Raw genomic sequence first — 18,659 nt, forward strand, 5'->3', positions numbered from 1 at the left:
ATCAGATAATATAATCTTAATCAAATACTTTGTAATTTTGACTCACTTAATATAGTATTATGTACATGGAAGTTTATTTTATGTATTTTTTATTTTAATTTTCCTTTACTTTATTTTAACATTATTATATATTTGAAACACTATAAGATGTGACTAAAATTATTAAAATAAATTTCATAAAAATTTTATTAAATGGATAATTAAATAATTTATAAAGAGAAAAATAATACATTTATATGAATTAAAAAATAATATTTCTAACAAATAATTTAAAAAATAAATATATTTAAAATTTATGATATATGATATTTTTTATATATATTTACGTTTAGTCGTTACTATAATATGTTATCATGACAAATGACACACAAACACAACGAAAAAAATTTTGAATTCTTACATTGAATTTTTCAAATCCGTAACATTTTTTATTGAAGAGTTTGAAATATGTAACATACAAATAGGCTGATCAAATTATTTATATCTTAATTAATATTAATAGTCCCCTTTCGAAAAAAAAAATTATATTAATAGTCACATGGGTCCAACTTAAGAACCGCCATTTTAGGCGTGTAATGGACTACGAGCGATTTTATTGTCTTCATCGCAAATTACAAAAGCTATAGAAATTAGACAAATCATGGAAATTCAGAGAGCTTAGACATAGCATTCAGGATTGAATTTTTTTTAAAAAAAAAAAAAAAAAAAAAAAAAAAAACTACTCTTTCCTTCTATAATTGTTAAAATTTTTTTATTATCAATTTTAAGTGTCATTTTAAAATTCAAAAAAGATTAATTTTTTTTTACCTTTTTATCATTTTTTTATAAGAAATTAAATTGAAAATTCCTTAAAAGGAAACTGTATATAGATATGAGATACAAATTAAAAAAAAAAACTCATTCTTTCCATAATGGTTAAGATTTTTCATAAACAATTTTAAGTGTCATTTTTTAAAATTCAAAAAAAAAAAAAAATATATATATATATATATATATTTTTTTTTTTTTTTTACCTTCTTTTAAAGAAAAAATCAAATTAGAAATTTTGTACTTTTTTAACCCTTATTTATTAAATCAACTAACACAAAAAAATAAAAGGATATGGAAATAATTGAAAATTAAATTTTATATAACTAACATAAATTAATCATTTTTATTTTGTGTGAAGATAGTTTGAATGCTCTTACAAATAAATTTCATCTCTAAATAAATTGTATCTGTAAAATCAACTGTTTGAATTTGAGAGTAAAACAAAACCTTTGACTCAATAAGTTAAAAAAAAAAAAAAAAACTGCACTTAGCTCATGGAAATTAAAGGTTCGTAACAAGTGGGCCTTTTAGGCGCAGACGCGTCATCTTATACGAGTAAGAATAGCTTCAATGATTAAGCTAATGATATGATTATAGAATGTTCATAGTAATTAATAAATGAAAAATTGCTATTACATCCTTGCATATATTGAAACACAACCACTTCACTCCTATTTTTATAGAAATGTTCTTTGAAGCTTATATATTGTTCCGTCAAACATTTAGTATTTCCATCGAATTTTATCCAAAATTCTGTTTATCAACCTTGATTTTAGAATTTGCATTCAAAATTTTAATATTGCCAAATTAAAAGTAAATAATTTTTTTTATTTATTGTGAGGTCTAATGAGCTGAAATAGCATTGCAAGTTACACAACAGGGGGATAATTTTTATTTTGACTCACCAAATTGGTAACAACTATCATAATCAAGAGAATTTAAATTTGAGATCTTCTATTTTTTCATATAAGTGAAAAGACTAATCTGACGTATATTTGATTAGCAAATTAAATGTAATTAATTAAAACTTTGTATGGATTCTTTGGGATTGAACAAGTCAATATAGTAATTGATTATCTGTCCTGACCTCTAGTGTCACGGCATGCCAATAATGCCAAGTTTATTCAATTGGTTAACAATAGTGTTGTCCCAGACACTTTTAGCATTTGTTCATTTTGTGTTGGATTTCTTGCTCCAACGTATCACTAATTTTGTTTCACGTGATGTCTTCAAAACCTGATTACTGTCTTACAAATTGGAATATTGCTTAATTAATTATTATTATCATTATTATTTTGTTTATTTTTTTAGGCTATTGGGTTTTGAATAGGGTAATGGGTTATGGGTAGGTAGTGGGCACATGAGCCCACGAATCCAACCAATTTGGTGGAGATCTTCATGCATTTCTATTCGAACCGTCTATTGCTCGTATTTTAGTGCACCCTATAACCACCCACATGACATATCCAACCGACGCATATATTCTCCACCGTTTCTCTCTCTTTTCTTGCTATAATTCGGTATTTGTTGTTCTCTCTTTCCGAAAATTAATTCGGTAATTGTTGTCCACAACAATCATTTCACGTGCATCTTCCCATGCAAAAGAGTAAATGCTATTGCTTTTGTTTTAGAATTATTCTTAAAATAAAAACAACAAATATAATTTAAATTCTCCCAAATTCTTTTTTAATTCATTTCGTTTAATATCCAATGAGGTAAAATAATACTGTAAACTATATATAAATAAAAAAATCAATCAAATCACCACCTCATCGACGAATTATATGAAAGTTCTTTAATACCGTGATTTATAAAATATAATTAAACTAAAATTCTATATAAAATAAAATTTAATATTTTTGTTTAAAAGAACACGAGACAAAAAAAAACACTTGTTATCAAAATTATGACAATTTTACAAAGCGTATTATTATTATTTTTTCCATTCGTGAATATCTCATTGTTAAAATTTGTTTTTGGTTGCATATACGGTGTAATTTTATTTGGTATCCCTTCCCACTTAACAAATTCGTTTCGCTAATCATGTGTTAAATAATGGGGAAATTATGAGAATTTTATAGTTAGTGTTTAGACAATATGATTCCTATGAACACGTTGGCATGCAATCATAACATTGTCCCAATTCAGCTTTTGTTCCAATGGAATTATTAGCACATTAAGGACAAACCTCAGCCATGTGATTATTGGTTGTGCCAAACTTCTTTTCAAGTCCAAAATTAATCCATATAAATCACGCATTAACTTTTTAACATTAATCTGATTAAGACAGCTAAGGATAATTAATTTTATGCTAGTTATTATGTGCATTACTCTCTGACGTTTTTGTATTGGGCCTTTTTGGATATGGGCTTGTAGCTGGTTGAATGGATTATGGGTCGGCCTTTTTCTTCTTTGTACCGGGGCATTCCGTTCATCAAACTTAGAATGTAAAAACTTTGAGTGGCGTCGTGCACAAGAAGATAGTAGTAGTACTAGTAAATAAATTATAATTTGGACATTATCGAAACAAAAAATCCAGGATTTGACATATTATGAGGTGGGAATTTTTCGTATTTTGAACAAAAAAGTATCATGTTGAAAATTATTGAGGATATATACACTTAATTATAGATATTTTATAGTTTAATTATTGAGGATAAATTATATTAAAGTACATCTCTATCTATTTGGATTTTGGAATAAATTCTTTTGAAAATTTTGAAAGTTTTCATTATTTCATGTTATGATAGTTTATTTCTAAGCTACTGTTTCCGCTCTATAATACTATAGTCAATTAAGGGTAGTTTTGAATTTTATGTTATAATAATATTAAATTAAGAGTAATATAGTCAATTTACTCAATAATTTATTGTAATTAGATAAATTTAATGATTTTATTAAGAGACATGAAATTTCAAATGTGACAAGTATTATGAAACATAAATAGTATCATTTTAATTATTCAAACTTTAAATTTATTATTATATTAATCTTTTAAGAAAAATTCAATTCCTAAATATATGGACTCCATCCTTATTTTATAATATGTATAGAAAAATATTGTTCCATATTGAAAAAAAATCAAAAAGTATTTTTGTTAATAATATAATAGACTTATTATTAAATTCAATTTTTTTCAAATATTGAAAGGGAGAGTTGGTGAATCGGGATCTATTATCAGGTTGTATATACACACACCAAAACTGTGCCTGGGCGTGTAATGTAATATAAATTTATGTCTGAAATATAAACACTAAATTCAGACCATGTAATATAAATTTCTAAAAATAATACAATCAAATTGTACATTCCGCTGCAATGTGTGGGTCATAACTGGTTTTATTAAAAATTTTGTATTTTACCGTGCAGTTATTACTTTGACAAAATAGTGCCATTCGGTAAATCAACGGTAACAATGGGCGAGAAACAGTCCAATTTAGAGATTAAAAAGTCAAGCAACAAGAGCAGAAACTCACCGGCCTGCCAGTCTCAAATTGCTACAGAGTCAACCGTGTTATTAGTACCAATCAGCTGCAGCCACGCAGCTTCATTACCTTACAATTTATCTCACACAATAAAACCTCTAGAAAATTTCAATGTGAAACAGCGAAGTCAAGTCTGGCTGGCACAAACAACAACCATTATTAATAAAAATGAAAAGGAAAAAAATTAATTCCTAAATTCCTTTGTATTTTTAAGTTTTATTATTAACTCGATCGAAGCCGAATACAAAACCACTTTAGCTTCAAGTCAAAAGAAACTCCAATCTGTCTCAGGACGCTTGCCTGATCATTCATCGCGCCTTATCCTGCGCACCCTTGGCCGGCTTTCTGCGTTTTAGATCCCACCAACTACACTCCCTTTCTCCACTGATTCAAGACGGTTATCATTTTATCTGCAAAATCTTCCATGTATGGATCGACCTCTTCAACTCTTTAATTCCCGATTTTCTTTTTAATTTTCGGTTTTTGTTGACTGATTAATATGCATACGGTCAACTTGATTACAATACCTTACAAAATTTAAGTTGGGAACTGCTTTGTAGTGATTGGTTTTGAATTTTGTTTCCGTTTTTATTTTTTTCATATTAGCAAATGTAAGGTTAGTTTTTATGGTGGTATTGGTTCGATCTGGATATTGGCAGCTATAAATCGGAACTGTTACTTAGGAGTTCTGTTACTGTGTGGTAATGAAATATCTTATTAATGTGTTTATTCCATAGTAAACAAGTATCAGTAACTGATGCCTCTGATTTGTAAACTGAAAATTGTGGGTTAAAGTAATTGGGTCCTACTCTGTGTCCATTGTTCCGCTTAGGATTGGTACTTTCAATTACTAATGGTAACAGTAGCATTGTCTGGATAAGTCATTATATACACATTAAGCTGGTGCCTAGTGTTTGTGTAGGATTAAGCAAACAAAAAGCAAGTTACCGCTGTCCCAAATGCTTGTAATGAAGTTGGTCACGTTGGTGGCATGATTGTTTTTCACTTCAATTACTTCCCTATAGCATCATGGCATCTTAAATTCTTCATATCTCATGGACCAACTCTACTGCATTAGGGACTGTCGTTTTTTGAAGTGAGCTTGTTATCTAACATGTAGATTAATTTGATGAGAATTTCCATTACTGGTGGTATGATTAATGCATGCAAAATTTTCCTCTTGTATTGGCTCTATCATATAAATATAGCCTAGTAGAATGGTAGAAATGATCCATTAGCCTGGCTGGAGCTAGATTGGAATTAAGGCTTTATTGTATATGTTTGCTGTGTACTAACAGTGACAAGCATCTGTGGAAGGATCTTATCAATGTCCATGAATGATAAATTGATAAATCATAGATCAAACTGCCGAATCAGAAAAAATGTTTTTCTTTCTAAAACATATTCTTTCCCCTCTCCTCCCTCCTGAGTCTGTGTATTAATATTCATAGGAGCTTATTTGGTACATTTTAATTGATTTTGTTGTGGGGGTTTAGTGTGTTTCTTCAAGGTTTGAATCATGGGCTGCTTTGGCTGCTGTGAAGAAGATGACATGCATAAAGCTGCCGACAGTGGAGTTCCATACCCTGTTAAAAGTTCAGCAGGTATCAACAAATGAAACCGGATGGGTTTCATCAAGATTTTTTTGTATATTTCTCTTAATAATTTAATATCCGTGTCAATCTACTGAATGAATTTTAACCAATTTCTAATGAAAATGGTGGTCTTTTTTTGAATGTCTTCTTTAGGGGATGATTTGATATTTGTTTGCCATTTTTGTTCTTTGTATAATTGTATTTATTATTGTTTTTGTCATTATAATCTCAAATTAGTTTTGCCTGGCAGGTAACATTGGAGGTTATCATGCATCAGAAACGGCACCGAGGGGTTCTCAGGCTGTTAAAATCCAGCCTATTGAAGTCCCTTCCATTTCAGTAGATGAACTGAAGGAAGTTACAGATAACTTTGGGACAAATTCTCTGATTGGAGAGGGTTCATATGGAAGAGTATATTATGGGGTTCTTAAAAGTGGACAGGCTGCAGCAATCAAAAAATTAGATGCGAGCAAACAGCCTGATGATGAGTTCTTGGCCCAGGTATGATCAAAACCTAAGTTTGTTTGTTCTGCCCTTAATTGAATTATGTTATAATTTTGGGTTTACTTGTCTAATTTTTGTGTCACTTTACAGGTTTCGATGGTATCAAGGCTTAAGCATGAAAATTTTGTACAATTGCTTGGGTATTGTGTTGATGGAGGTTCCCGTGTACTTGCATATGAATTCGCATCCAATGGTTCTCTTCATGATATTCTTCATGGTATTTCTGGTCTTGCTCCATTGTTTTAGTTATTCTGTATGAAATTTCAATTATATACCTGTGTATATAGCTGGATTAGACGTATTCTGGTACTTGCAGCATTGTTCTTATCTAATGAAGAACCGGTTAAATTCACCAGCTTGTTTCTTGCATGAAATTTTGATATATATTAAAACATTGATGTGGATAAACAAGTGCACAGCTTAATCTAGGAGATTTTGTTATGGGACAGATAGGGTTCAAAATGCTTGTATGAAATTGCAATATTTTATGATTGATATTTTGGGTCGTTGTCATGAAGTATTGGTTCATATTTATGTGATCTGTATTTAATTAATCATCTCTTGCTATTGCAGGGAGGAAAGGTGTTAAAGGAGCACAACCTGGTCCTGTCCTTTCATGGCAGCAGCGTGTGAAGATTGCTGTTGGTGCTGCAAAAGGCCTTGAATACTTGCATGAAAAGGCTGATCCTCATATTATCCATCGCGACATTAAGTCCAGCAATGTTCTAATTTTTGATGACGATGTTGCCAAGATTGCAGATTTTGACTTGTCAAATCAAGCTCCTGATATGGCAGCTCGTCTTCATTCCACTCGTGTTCTAGGAACATTCGGTTATCATGCCCCTGAGTAAGTTATTGATGGACTTTACTGTTACAGATGCAGATCAAGCAATCAGAAATGAAATGCATACATAGCAACCAATTGTCTGACAAGTTAATTTTAATGTCAATTGATCAACAACCTAATGCCAAAGGGTCTGTAACAAATACTTATGCGGGCAACATAAATATGAAACCCTGACAATACCCAAATACCTGAAACAATTAACTAGTATTAAAATTTTTTGTAAGTGGTCCTCCATTTGTTGCATTCATATCATATCTTTGTTTTGGACATAAAATAATGTTCGGGCTGTTGTCTAATATGTAGTTACAATGAAATTAAGGGACTTATATAATTGATATACTCATTTGCTAACTTCTAGAATCTAAAACTGACTAATGCTCAATTTGATTGCTCAAAATTTTCAACAAGGGAAAGTAACTTAAGCTTAAAATCATAGGTTTGACTTTGTTATCTCATCTTCCTGGCAATCACACTCGGCATAAGTTTAAATTACTTTGATTTTCTATTGAAAGTTTTGATATGAGATTGCTTGCTTGAACATTTGTCCATTTGCTTATGCAGATATGCAATGACTGGACAGTTGAATGCAAAAAGTGATGTGTACAGCTTTGGTGTTGTTTTGCTCGAGCTTCTGACTGGGCGAAAACCTGTTGACCATACTTTACCACGTGGGCAGCAAAGTCTGGTGACTTGGGTACTAATCGTCTTTATCTTCTCATGTCTAGATTTATGTTAGCTTCTAATAGGGAGGGTTTCTTTCCTTTGGTTCCTGGTTGATAATTTAATTTTGGATTGTGTTAGGCCACACCAAAACTTAGTGAGGACAAGGTACGGCAGTGTGTTGATACAAGACTCCAAGGAGATTTCCCAGCCAAGGCAGTTGCAAAGGTTCGACCCTGCTTTCAAAAAATCTTCCTTGATAATTTTAAGGACTCAAAAAAATTCCTTTTATTGAAAAGTGGGCACATCATCAAACTACCACACTTTCTCCAGTTCTTCTACATGCTGTTATATGAGAATTGACCTTTCTATATAAGTAGCATTATATTTCACCTTTTGCCTTCAAAGATTTTTGGAATTACAAGGAAGCCATGTGTTTCCAATAGGATATATGCAGGCTCCTATTAGGTGGAGATCTTAACTTTTGGAACTAAGGCTGGCTGTATAACCTATATTGTGTCTTCATTGCAGATGGCTGCGGTTGCTGCCTTGTGTGTACAATATGAAGCAGACTTCCGGCCAAACATGAGCATTGTAGTTAAAGCTCTCCAGCCTCTCTTAAATGCTAGGCCAGGACCTACTGGTGATGCGCCAAGCATATGATTTTCTCTCTCTCTCTCTCCCCCCACCTTCTCTCTTTCTCTCTCTACCTGTGTGTGTGCACAATTGTGCACCCATGCAAGTATCCGAGACATACCAAAGAGTTGTTACAGGAAGTGTTAGTAAATTATTTCGACAGCTCCTTATGCACCCATTATTTTCTATGTATTTCATTTGTTCATAATGTGTGAGGCTGTTTATGCGTTGTATTTTTTGGTTTAATTTTCCTTGAATTATTCACGTTATTAGGACAACTTTGTGTCTATTATCTCCTACAGATGTGAATGAAGATATGATTTCCTCATCCTACCTGTTATAAACTGAATGTTAATACTTCGATAAACTTCAGATGAATTATGACGTGATAAATACCTTTTTTCGGCTCAGGTGGTTTCATTTTATTGCTTAATATTATTTAATGGTTTTTAGTATATGTGATCAAAGTCTCTTGAATACCAATCTAGAGGGACAAAGTTCTCTCTCACCCAAGCTCCGTACGGTGTAACATCCTGCGCGAGAGCTGTAATTTACACTGGCAGTCTAGAGGAGAAACGGGACTCCCCACTGATGGTTAAGTTTACATATGCATTATTAAAGACTTGAAGCTTGCTAAAGTTTTTGCAGTGTTCCCATTAGTGCAGGAGATGCAAGGGAAAAAAAAAATCGTCGTCTGATTTGCATAAACATAATGATAGCGATTCCCGATTTAGATGCCGATGAAGAAGCGCCTCTTATTCCTTCAAAGATGTCTCCTTTCCGATGAAGCCCATCCAATAGCCATTAATTAAGCGTAGAACAAAAGCAAAGACAGGGACAATCCTTATTTTAGAGGAAGTCAGTTAATCCGAGTATATACTGAATCCAAGTCAACTAATCCAGAGAGTATATACTGAATCCAAGCATAAACAGATAAACCATCTGTTTGTTCCCAAAATAATAATAATAATAATAATAATCCTCCCCTTTTGAAGGACTATCCTTATTTTGGAATTTGCAAGGGGATTTCAACGGAGAGGATTCAGGTTGAGTATTACAAGGAAAAGATTAATACGCTACTAGTCCTATCAACATAAGGATTTGTGGCTGAATCATGTCAATTTCTTAAGGATTTATTTTTACTAATTTTTCAGGACTTCTCTCTCTCTATGCATAACTTTAGACTGTCCATAAAACCATACAAATCCACAATAGTGCCAGAAGTTTCTTTCTTGAATCTTAGATTCTCAATACGAACAAGGGATGAGGGAGAATAATGATAAAAAGGAAACTGGATTTTTAACTCTTGAAGATTTGAAGACTATAACAATGTGGATATCACCAAAGAAATGTCAAAGTCTGATACTTTAGTGTTAGTTGCACAAGTTGCTTCTATTAAGTTGGAGAAAAACGAAAAGCTTCAAAGGTTGTTGAAAGAAAAATCTTTACAGAGAGTAGCAGATTTTTCTGAAAAAGAAAAAGGTCCCATTAAAAATTTCAAGAAAGAGATAAACTTTGAAGGAGAAACTAAAACTGAAAGCAAGAAGAGGAATGTTGTAATAAAGAGTTCACTACCGGAACTGCCTCAAAGATTCAAGAACAAGATTGCAGAGATGAAAGGTAGTGATTGGAAGTTAGTAATAGAGAAAAGAATAACACAAACTGATACAAAGGATGGTAATAGTCGTTTGTCAATGTTCAAATTTTACGTGAGTTCTTGAACGAAGGCGAAAAGAATAAAACTAAAGAACAATTAAAAGTGAAGATTATTGAGCCTTGCCTCAACATTAGTAATATGATACTCAAGCAATGGGATTATCCAAAGCAAAATGGGAATATAAACTCATCTTATGTGTTTAGAATTAATTAGAATTCTCTTAAGGAAAATAATAGACTCCATCAAGAGGATCTCATTCAAGTGTGGTCTTTTAAAGCTGAAGAGAGTCTACATTTTGCTGTTGTAAAGGTTGAAAGCGAGTAACAAAGAAAGAACTAACCATAAGGATGCAAGTGGTATAGTTATCGTGGGTGATGGAACTACTAGTTCAGGATCTTGTATTAGTCAATATGAGAATGAGAATGAGGATGAGGATGAGGATGAGGATGAGGATGATTAAATATCCGTGTTTTCTTTTTTCTTTTTTATTTTTTGTTAAGCTTATGTATATAGAGTAACACCAATCTATTTTTATATTTTCAAATCAATTAAACATAATTAACACAATAATTTAATTCAAATTCATGTAGAAGGTAGCAGTGAAGAACACTAATTACTCGGGATCATCTTATGCTTCTGACATAATGAAAACATTACATGCAATGTTGGTATAATCTAAACCGTTAAATTCAAAAATAAGCAGTATAGGTTTTCTTATTATTATTATTATTATTTTTGAAAAGGAAGATATTATTATTAACTAATTGTTATACACAATTATCCATGTATTGAAAATTAAAAATAAAAGTTTTAATAAAAATCCAAATTCTCATTTTAAAATCGGTTATTGAGACTTATATATAAACATATCATTGATTACATTTCCATTTAACACTGTTCAGGATTATTTCCTGATGAGGCAAACCAATCATTAATTACGCAGAATTCCCCTTAATTAATCTCATTTTCTATATCTATATTATTAGGGAGGATTATTTTCCATGAGCTGAGAAAACTTCGTCGTTGAGGTTTATGATGTAGAAAACGACAATGTCAAGGCCCCGCCGTGTCTCTGTCTGTCTCCGCACTCATTTTCAGAATCAACCTCTGGTCCTCTGCTGCGAGGACGTTCCACACAGAACGTTACTTTTTGTTGAATAGTGCCCCCTAATTTTCGGCTTGGACTGTGCCAAGCACATTACAGTTATACCCTATTAATTACGAGGGCAAAACCGTAAAACCAAGTTAGTACTCCATTCACTATATTTAAATAGCAGAAACGGCTTCTCAGCCAACTCTTACTAGTAGCAGTTGCAGTGGAGATAAAGATTTAAAGCGATAAGATATAGTCATAGCATTTACGCTTATAGATGCTATCTTAAGCGTTGCCGTCGTTAGCCATGAGTGGAGATGTGACGGGAGGCATAACTTCCAGTCGCACTGTCTCCGCCGATGCGGCGGCGACGGCGGCTGCTTTTTCACGTGCGCAGGTAGGAGATAGAGCGGAGGCGCAGTACGCGTCTGCGAAGACGTCAGTGTGGTGGGACATAGAAAACTGCCAGGTGCCCAGAGGATGTGACCCTCACGCTGTTGCCCAGAACATAAGCTCTGCTCTTGTGAAGATGAATTACTGTGGGGCCGTCTCCATCTCCGCCTACGGCGACACTAATAGGATTCCCCAATCAGTCCAGCACGCCCTTTCTAGTACCGGCATCGCCCTTAACCATGTCCCTGCCGGTAACACACATTTTCTAGACTTTTGAATTAATTTATTTTGCCTCTAATTGTTATATAATCTTGATTCTTTTTATTGGAAAAACCCTAGTTCCCATTGGTTAAACCCCATTTATTGTTGATTGAATGTGTGGCCTGCCTTTGATTTGCTGGACTTGTGCCCTTATCAAATTATATTCAAAGCTACAATAAGTTGGAAATTTTAAGTTCTATGTAATAATCAGTTTTGAATATTTATTGTGAAGGCAGGCATTTTTTTACAGTTCCTTTTGTTTTCTTTCACATTCTTGGAGTATTTTGCTTTCCTATTTCAATATGCTTGTTCATAGATTTTCTTGCATCAAGTCTAGTGGGTGAAAGAGAATGAAATCTTTCGTTGTTTAGGTGTAAAAGAGTCTTTGGTTGTTTACATGTTCAACTACAATGAACAGGTGTGAAAGATGCGAGTGACAAGAAAATTCTAGTTGATATGCTTTTCTGGGCAGTAGACAACCGTGCCCCGGCAAATTATCTGCTCATATCTGGTGATCGGGATTTTTCTAATTGTCTCCATCAGCTAAGGATGAGGAGATATAATATACTTCTAGCACAGCCACAAAAAGCATCTGCACCTCTTATTGCTGCAGCAAAGACTGTATGGCTTTGGACAAACCTTGCAGCTGGAGGAGCTCCACTTACTAGTGGTGAATCAACGCATCTTGCCAACGTTAGTCGTACCATTAATAGCGCAACATCTCAAAGCAGCCAACCAATGGTTTTCAAAGTTGAAAGCCTTTCTTTGGGAAACTCAAATACTAATGTCAGGGCTGGGGATAATGTTTCGAAAGGGAAATATGCTTATAATACCTTGGATCAGCCTGGCATATCAAGAGCCTTAAGTGTGCCAGTTGCAATTCAAGAAACTAAGAGCAATGGTTACTCTTATCAGCCAGAACCCACACAAGTGAAGCAGTTTAAGAAAGCTCCACACGAGTTCTTTGGAGGCAGTGGGCCTGTTGTCTCTACAGGTATGCCTACACCCAATTCTTTACCAAGTAATTCTGACTCTGCAAGAAGTAGTGGCAGTAATCCTATAGGAGGTGCTCAGAATCAACATGTTCAACATCTGAGGTCAAATAACTTCTCTGTGGAAAAACCCACCTTTGCACATGATAATTACTCTTTGAATCCCAGACCTGATGGTACTAGACTTTCTTTAGCCTCGCTTATGATTGTGCCTGATGGTGGTAAATTAGGTATATCTGACCGCCATAATTATATTCAGGATGCTCAAACTGTAGCAGATTTAAAGATGGGCTCTGTTGAGTCTTCTAACCGTGCTACCTTTAATGTACGACATAAAGGCCATATGATGCGCAGTGGCCAGACAAACAATTGGAATTATTGTAGTCCAGAATTTCCATTTTCTTCATCCTCTCTAGCAGGTAGCAACACTACCTTTAGTAATGGTATTTGGGGAACTCAAGGAAGGCTTCCACCTTCAGAATATGTGCAAGGTCTTATTGGTGTCATCTTACTGGCTTTAGACACCCTGAAAGCTGAAAAACTTATGCCCACTGAAGCTAACATAACTGACTGTATTCATTTTGGAGACCCAAAACACCGAAGTACTGATGTACGGAAAGCTTTAGATAGTGCAATTGAGCAAAATATGGTACTGAAGCAAAAGTTTGGCGCTGTGGAGTTGTTTGTTGGTAAAAATGACAAACTATGGAAGTGCGTGAACCCTATGGGTGGTAATCCTAACCAGTACCCAACAGCAAAATGGGATGAAATACAAAAGTTCCTCACTTCCTCATCTGGGCGATCAGCCATATTGGCTTCTAGCTGCAAGTAAGCCTGTTTGTTTATTTATTTATTTATCTGCCAATTGGCTCTCATGAATTGTAGGTATGACATGGTTTCTATGGTTTCTCATCCTGTACAGATATGAAGCGGCATTGATTTTAAGGAAGGCGTGCTTGGAAGGCCATGCTTTGGGTGAAGTACTTCAGGTCTTGAATATGATTATTTCATTAAAGAAATGGATTATTCATCATCAGTCAGGATGGCAACCGATTGCTGTTACCCTTCAAGCCTAACGCAGAGACCGGTACCAGCCTACAGGATTGATCTATCAATATCAATATTAATATTCGAAAAGTGGCCTTAGGAGCGCATAGATGCTTAATACATTGTTAATAGAACGGTTTTGAGTGTGCAATATATTAGAGTTGTGAAGATTCTTGGAACATGACATCGAAGTTGCGAGAAGTATAATGGAATTTATCATATCCCTCAATCAATTAAGCAAACAAGTAGGTGTGGGTTTATTTTGTTTGCTAAGCACTTATTTTCAGCACATATAGAAAAAGTATTGCTTAGGAAATGGTTGCAATCAGTAGCCAATATGAAGTTCTCTGAAGTTGCAGATCTGCAGTTATAAGTTGCTTTTGCACAATGGGCCTTCTATAAAAGAGTCTGTTTGTATCCTAGATTTTCAGGGCTGTTCTTCCATGTCAAGCCATCTGTTAGATTTGATGGTCTATGGTGGATATTACCCAAAAGAGGATCAAAAGCGACTACTTTCAGAAAAAAGAAAAGAAAGTGTTACAGGTATTTCTGGAAAAATAAGGCTATCTCTCTCTCTCTCTTTTTTTTCTCTCTCTTAGGTTTTAGCAAATCAATCACCGATGTGACAGTTGCAGTCTAGTTTTAGCATAGCAATATCTTCGTGGTGTGGCCAGCGATACTGTTTTATGGTTGAATGTGAGATGGCCTGATGAAGGTTAAGTTTTAGAGTTGGTCTTGAGATGAGGATGAGGATTACGAGTTCTGCTTGGTTCTTATAAGCAAGTGAGACTAATTAGCTTGCTTTACATTTATACTTGATTGAAGAACGGACAAAAAAGATAGGCAGTGACACATGGACGATGAAGAACATTGAGTGACTACAAATGGCGAGAAAGCTTTTAAAGTACACACAACTGGAAATTTTACACTATTGTTCAATATTTTGGATCATGCATGTAGGGCGTGGTTATATCTGCTGTAATGAGCAAAATTTTTACTACATTACTGTCTTCTTTCTTTGGAATTGCTTGTATTCTTAGGGCATATATGGTTGTTTTGTGGAGGCAGATGCTAAATGTTTCAGAAAACATGCTTTTCTTTGTTGCTCTTATGCCACCTTTACTTTTTTCTGTGTGATACATGCTTTAATGTCCAAATTTGCTTCTATTTATGAAGGCGTATAACTCACACTTGGTTATGGGAACAACCTATAGTCAAGAGGGGTAAAACTGGGAATCGTTCAGTATTAATAAATATCTATTCCTTCTAAACATCTTTATTTGATCATATATGATTTCCATGGTATTTAGTTTAATTCCTACACTGTCAACTGGTTTATTTTATGAAGCTCTGATTAAAACGTTGGAGGATAAGAAAATGGCCAATGGGTAAATATACCTTTGTATGACACGAAAAAATCTTGTGGCACTCTGACCTATTATGCTTATAAAATTACGATTTTTGTTAATATTGTCTTCCTCTTTATACTAATAATAATATTTTCTTTTGGTGTTTTTGCTATTTATGTACATGATATTTATTTAATGTATGGTTAGTATAATCTCTAGAATAATAATTTTAATATTTTTCAACTATCTAACAAGTATTCAATTAATCTAATTTTAAAACTGAGTATTCAATAAAATAATTTTTGCAAGTTGAAATATTTAATCGATACAATTTTATAAATTAAGGTGTTCAACACGTCAAAATAAAAATTGAGAGTGCTAGAAAGTTTTCACATAAAATACATGAATAAATTTATGCATTGGGCCATAAAAAAACTGCCCACAGCTTGGAAATATGTTATTTTTATCCTCTAACTAAATTGTTTAGACAGTTGTTGATAGAAAATATTTCCCAGGAAAAAATTTAAGTAAAAAATTTCCCTAAAATTTCACTAAAAGCATATATAAGAGAACTAACTTGCATATTTTGTAGTCACATCAACGATTGCCAGTCGTTTCCAGCCGCAGGTGAACAAATATAGATCCACAATTAATTAAAATTAAGCAATATCTATAGATATATATATATTCATGAAAGCTATATTGAACTAAGTCTGAGTCGAAATGCTCCACCAAACTTCCATCATGAAAACTATTTTGGAAGCTTTTTACCGTCAACAAAAATAAGTTACTGACTAACCAACATTTTGTTCCTAATAACAAGGATTCTTTATTGGTGGCCCGGTCAGCCATGTCATCAACTGATTAGAGCAGACTAATGCTAAAAATTTGTAACTAATTCAACTGTATTTTCAATTTTTCATGAACTGTCGGTAACAGATATAAATTGGTCCTTCCATGTCCAACCATACAAGTTCCACAATAGGTAATGAGCTTGAATCAAACAAGCACCAAATAATAAATAAATATACAAGTAAATTACATCAGAGAGTTGGAACATGCATGCTTGGCCAACGTATTTCCACCTGAGGGTATCACATTAAGGCAGAAAAGGATTGTGCGAGGGAGTCATCTCTTTCTGCTTTTTGTAAGCCCTGAAAAGCACAATAATGAAAGGAAGGTGTATAACCACATATGCTTTAAAGTCAAGGTTTCCAACAATATAATGACACCTTTTGGTTTATCACCTGGTGGCATTCAATCCCCCTAGTCCAACGGTTCCCAGTATAATAAAAAGGAAAGGTATGCGGATTAAAACATTATTACTTCTTCCCCCATGAGCTCTTGGCATGCCAGTCCTCACAACTCGAGAATAAGTGGCTAATCAAAAGAAAATTGTGGCTAATAGACAAAACACAGACAGGACAGAAAAAGAAAACAAGAAAAAATGAAATTGCAAATAATTTAAAATATAAAAGTTACCCGAAGCTGAATGTGGTCCTCTTGCACCTGTGATAACCATTACAGAGCAAGTAAATTTAGTCTCATTGGTGCTATATACTTGTTTAACTCATCTCCCAATTCATTTTTCTGGATAGGGTGATCAGAGCTTTTATCATGGTTTGCAAACCCAAATCCAAACGGACCCCTTTTGCTGGACAACTCAAAACTTAATGAACCCATTTGTGAAACAAATAAACACTATAATAGTGGATGCATTCCTCAGGTTTCAAGGCAAAAATAAGGGGTTGGGCAGAAAAAGAGGGGGGGGGGGGGTGGTTTAATTTATGAATAGTATATACCCTTTTGACACTCTGAAAGTCCTTCCACGTGTGCAACTTTCCTGTTGCATGACTCCCCAAGACTTGGTTGATTTCAGTTTCTTCCTCAAGATCGATGCAGGCCTCAAACTAGAGGAACAGTTAATTTTTTGCAATTCCAGAAGAAAATAAGGAGAAAAAAAAAAAAAGCAACCAGAGCACTGTAAAACATGAAATGACATATTCACCAAAATGAAGGCAGATCTCAACAGTAGGAAAGGAAACAGAGCAAGATGACCAGTTTGATGACTCACTATTTCTAAAATCTATAAAAATTTCAATACCTTAAGCGTTAGACTAAAACTTGCAAGTTTATCCAATAAGTTTTATTGTCCATTCTGGAGTCTGCAAACCATGATATCAGAGCATAATTATTTATCTATATATAACAAATGAAGATAGTAGAGAATTACCAGACAGCAGGTAAGTGTAAGCTTCTGAAATCTGCAGTAAATACAAATGCAAATCGTACAGTCAGATCCATCACTGGACTGTAAAATATAAAAAATATTCGGCGGAAGAATATGCATAATTCAAACACAGATATCTAATTAACCAGTTCCCTCCTAAAAGGGTAAAATATAATCAACTCTGAGACAGTTATACTTTATAGCAACTTCACCGAAATGTACTTTCAAACTCTTAATATTGTGATAGTGGTTCATTCACTTAAATTCCTTAGGTTCCTTCATTTTGACCAAACAAAGGGTATATTCAGAATCAAACATCTAACAGTTACATGGACAATTGATATGCGCATGATTAAACATCTTATTCATTTAATTTAAACCTCCATAGTACAGGAAACTATTCCTTTTTTGGTGACTAAATCAAAAGTTGAATTATTACACAATAAGAGATGCAAATTAACAGTGCAATTGAAATGAAAGCTGAAGTTTGATAAAAAATCCAGAAGTAATACTAATGATCTGATAAAAAAGCAGACTTGCAAGGAATTAATCAAAGTAAAAAACTGTTCAACAAAGCAGTGACGCTTACCGACTTGAACCTGGACTCAGCACGAGACTTTTCGTGACCGGCAAAGAGGTCAGGATGAGACTCCCATACCTTCTTTTTGTAAGCAGCTTTAACCTACAGCTCAATTTGATAGCAAAATCAAACATCAATTCCAGTAATTAATTCACAAATAAACATGGCTGCTAATCGATTCAAATGATCAAAAGGAGATGACTTCAAAGACTGAATTCAACCTAAAAAGAAAGAATAAATAAACAAATTAATGGCGCCCGAAAATTCGATTGAGGTGTAATGTTACCTCAGATATGGTAGGGCAGGAATTGGGAGGGAAGCCTAGCAAGACCCTGGCCTCATCGCCCTGCATTTTTTTAACCTTTGCTGTGTAATAGATTAGAGAGTTTCAGAGAACTTTTCTGTATGTTTATATTAACAATGACAGGTGTTTGATTGCTAGTGGATGGTCAGTGCATCACCGTCATGAATATCCATGGTTTAATTAGATCGCACAAAACCCCTTTAAAAGGGGAACATA

The 18,659-nt window shown here is 33.8% G+C and overlaps 3 protein-coding genes across 3 annotated transcripts; 2 read left to right on the plus strand and 1 right to left on the minus strand.

Annotated features, from left to right (window-relative positions):
* The first annotated feature begins 4,444 nt into the window (after positions 1-4,444).
* Positions 4,445-8,865, plus strand: LOC105642685 (pto-interacting protein 1). The gene is made up of 8 exons (XM_012227590.4): positions 4,445-4,721; positions 5,792-5,899; positions 6,141-6,391; positions 6,485-6,611; positions 6,968-7,241; positions 7,803-7,935; positions 8,043-8,129; positions 8,433-8,865. Exons 2-8 carry the CDS (start codon positions 5,815-5,817, stop codon positions 8,562-8,564), a joined length of 1,089 nt encoding a protein of 362 aa, XP_012082980.1. The 5' UTR covers positions 4,445-4,721; positions 5,792-5,814; the 3' UTR covers positions 8,565-8,865.
* A 2,613-nt stretch (positions 8,866-11,478) lies between these two features.
* On the plus strand, positions 11,479-15,091 carry LOC105642686 (uncharacterized). The gene is made up of 3 exons (XM_012227591.3): positions 11,479-11,931; positions 12,360-13,761; positions 13,856-15,091. The coding sequence occupies exons 1-3, from the start codon at positions 11,595-11,597 to the stop codon at positions 14,007-14,009; spliced, it is 1,893 nt and encodes a 630-aa protein (XP_012082981.1). The 5' UTR covers positions 11,479-11,594; the 3' UTR covers positions 14,010-15,091.
* Positions 15,092-16,216: 1,125 nt separating this feature from the next.
* On the minus strand, positions 16,217-18,590 carry LOC105642687 (Chaperone DnaJ-domain superfamily protein). The gene is made up of 6 exons (XM_012227593.4): positions 18,426-18,590; positions 18,149-18,241; positions 17,563-17,593; positions 16,812-16,838; positions 16,577-16,709; positions 16,217-16,483 (listed from the first exon to the last, which is right to left on the minus strand). The coding sequence occupies exons 1-6, from the start codon at positions 18,489-18,491 to the stop codon at positions 16,429-16,431; spliced, it is 405 nt and encodes a 134-aa protein (XP_012082983.1). The 5' UTR covers positions 18,492-18,590; the 3' UTR covers positions 16,217-16,428.
* Between the last annotated feature and the right edge of the window lie 69 nt (positions 18,591-18,659).

The sequence above is a fragment of the Jatropha curcas genome, chromosome 5 (assembly GCF_041381405.1).
Source record: "Jatropha curcas cultivar XTBG-Jc1 chromosome 5, XTBG_Jcur_1.0, whole genome shotgun sequence".
NCBI lineage: Eukaryota > Viridiplantae > Streptophyta > Magnoliopsida > Malpighiales > Euphorbiaceae > Jatropha > Jatropha curcas.

Excerpts from the sequence above, each read along its gene's own strand:
- LOC105642685 (XM_012227590.4), top strand. The coding sequence starts at position 5,815 with ATGGGCTGCTTTGGCTGCTGTGAAGAAGATGACATGCATAAAGCTGCC. Across the intron at positions 6,392-6,484 it reads ATGATGAGTTCTTGGCCCAG|GTTTCGATGGTATCAAGGCT; the intron begins GTATGATCAAAA and ends GTCACTTTACAG. Across the intron at positions 7,242-7,802 it reads TTCGGTTATCATGCCCCTGA|ATATGCAATGACTGGACAGT; the intron begins GTAAGTTATTGA and ends TTGCTTATGCAG.
- LOC105642686 (XM_012227591.3), top strand. The coding sequence starts at position 11,595 with ATGAGTGGAGATGTGACGGGAGGCATAACTTCCAGTCGCACTGTCTCC. Across the intron at positions 11,932-12,359 it reads CCTTAACCATGTCCCTGCCG|GTGTGAAAGATGCGAGTGAC; the intron begins GTAACACACATT and ends TACAATGAACAG. Across the intron at positions 13,762-13,855 it reads ATATTGGCTTCTAGCTGCAA|ATATGAAGCGGCATTGATTT; the intron begins GTAAGCCTGTTT and ends CATCCTGTACAG.
- LOC105642687 (XM_012227593.4), bottom strand. The coding sequence starts at position 18,491 with ATGCAGGGCGATGAGGCCAGGGTCTTGCTAGGCTTCCCTCCCAATTCC. Across the intron at positions 16,839-17,562 it reads TTACACTTACCTGCTGTCTG|GTGCAAGAGGACCACATTCA; the intron begins GTAATTCTCTAC and ends TGGTTATCACAG. Across the intron at positions 16,710-16,811 it reads AGGACCACATTCAGCTTCGG|CCACTTATTCTCGAGTTGTG; the intron begins GTAACTTTTATA and ends TCTTTTGATTAG.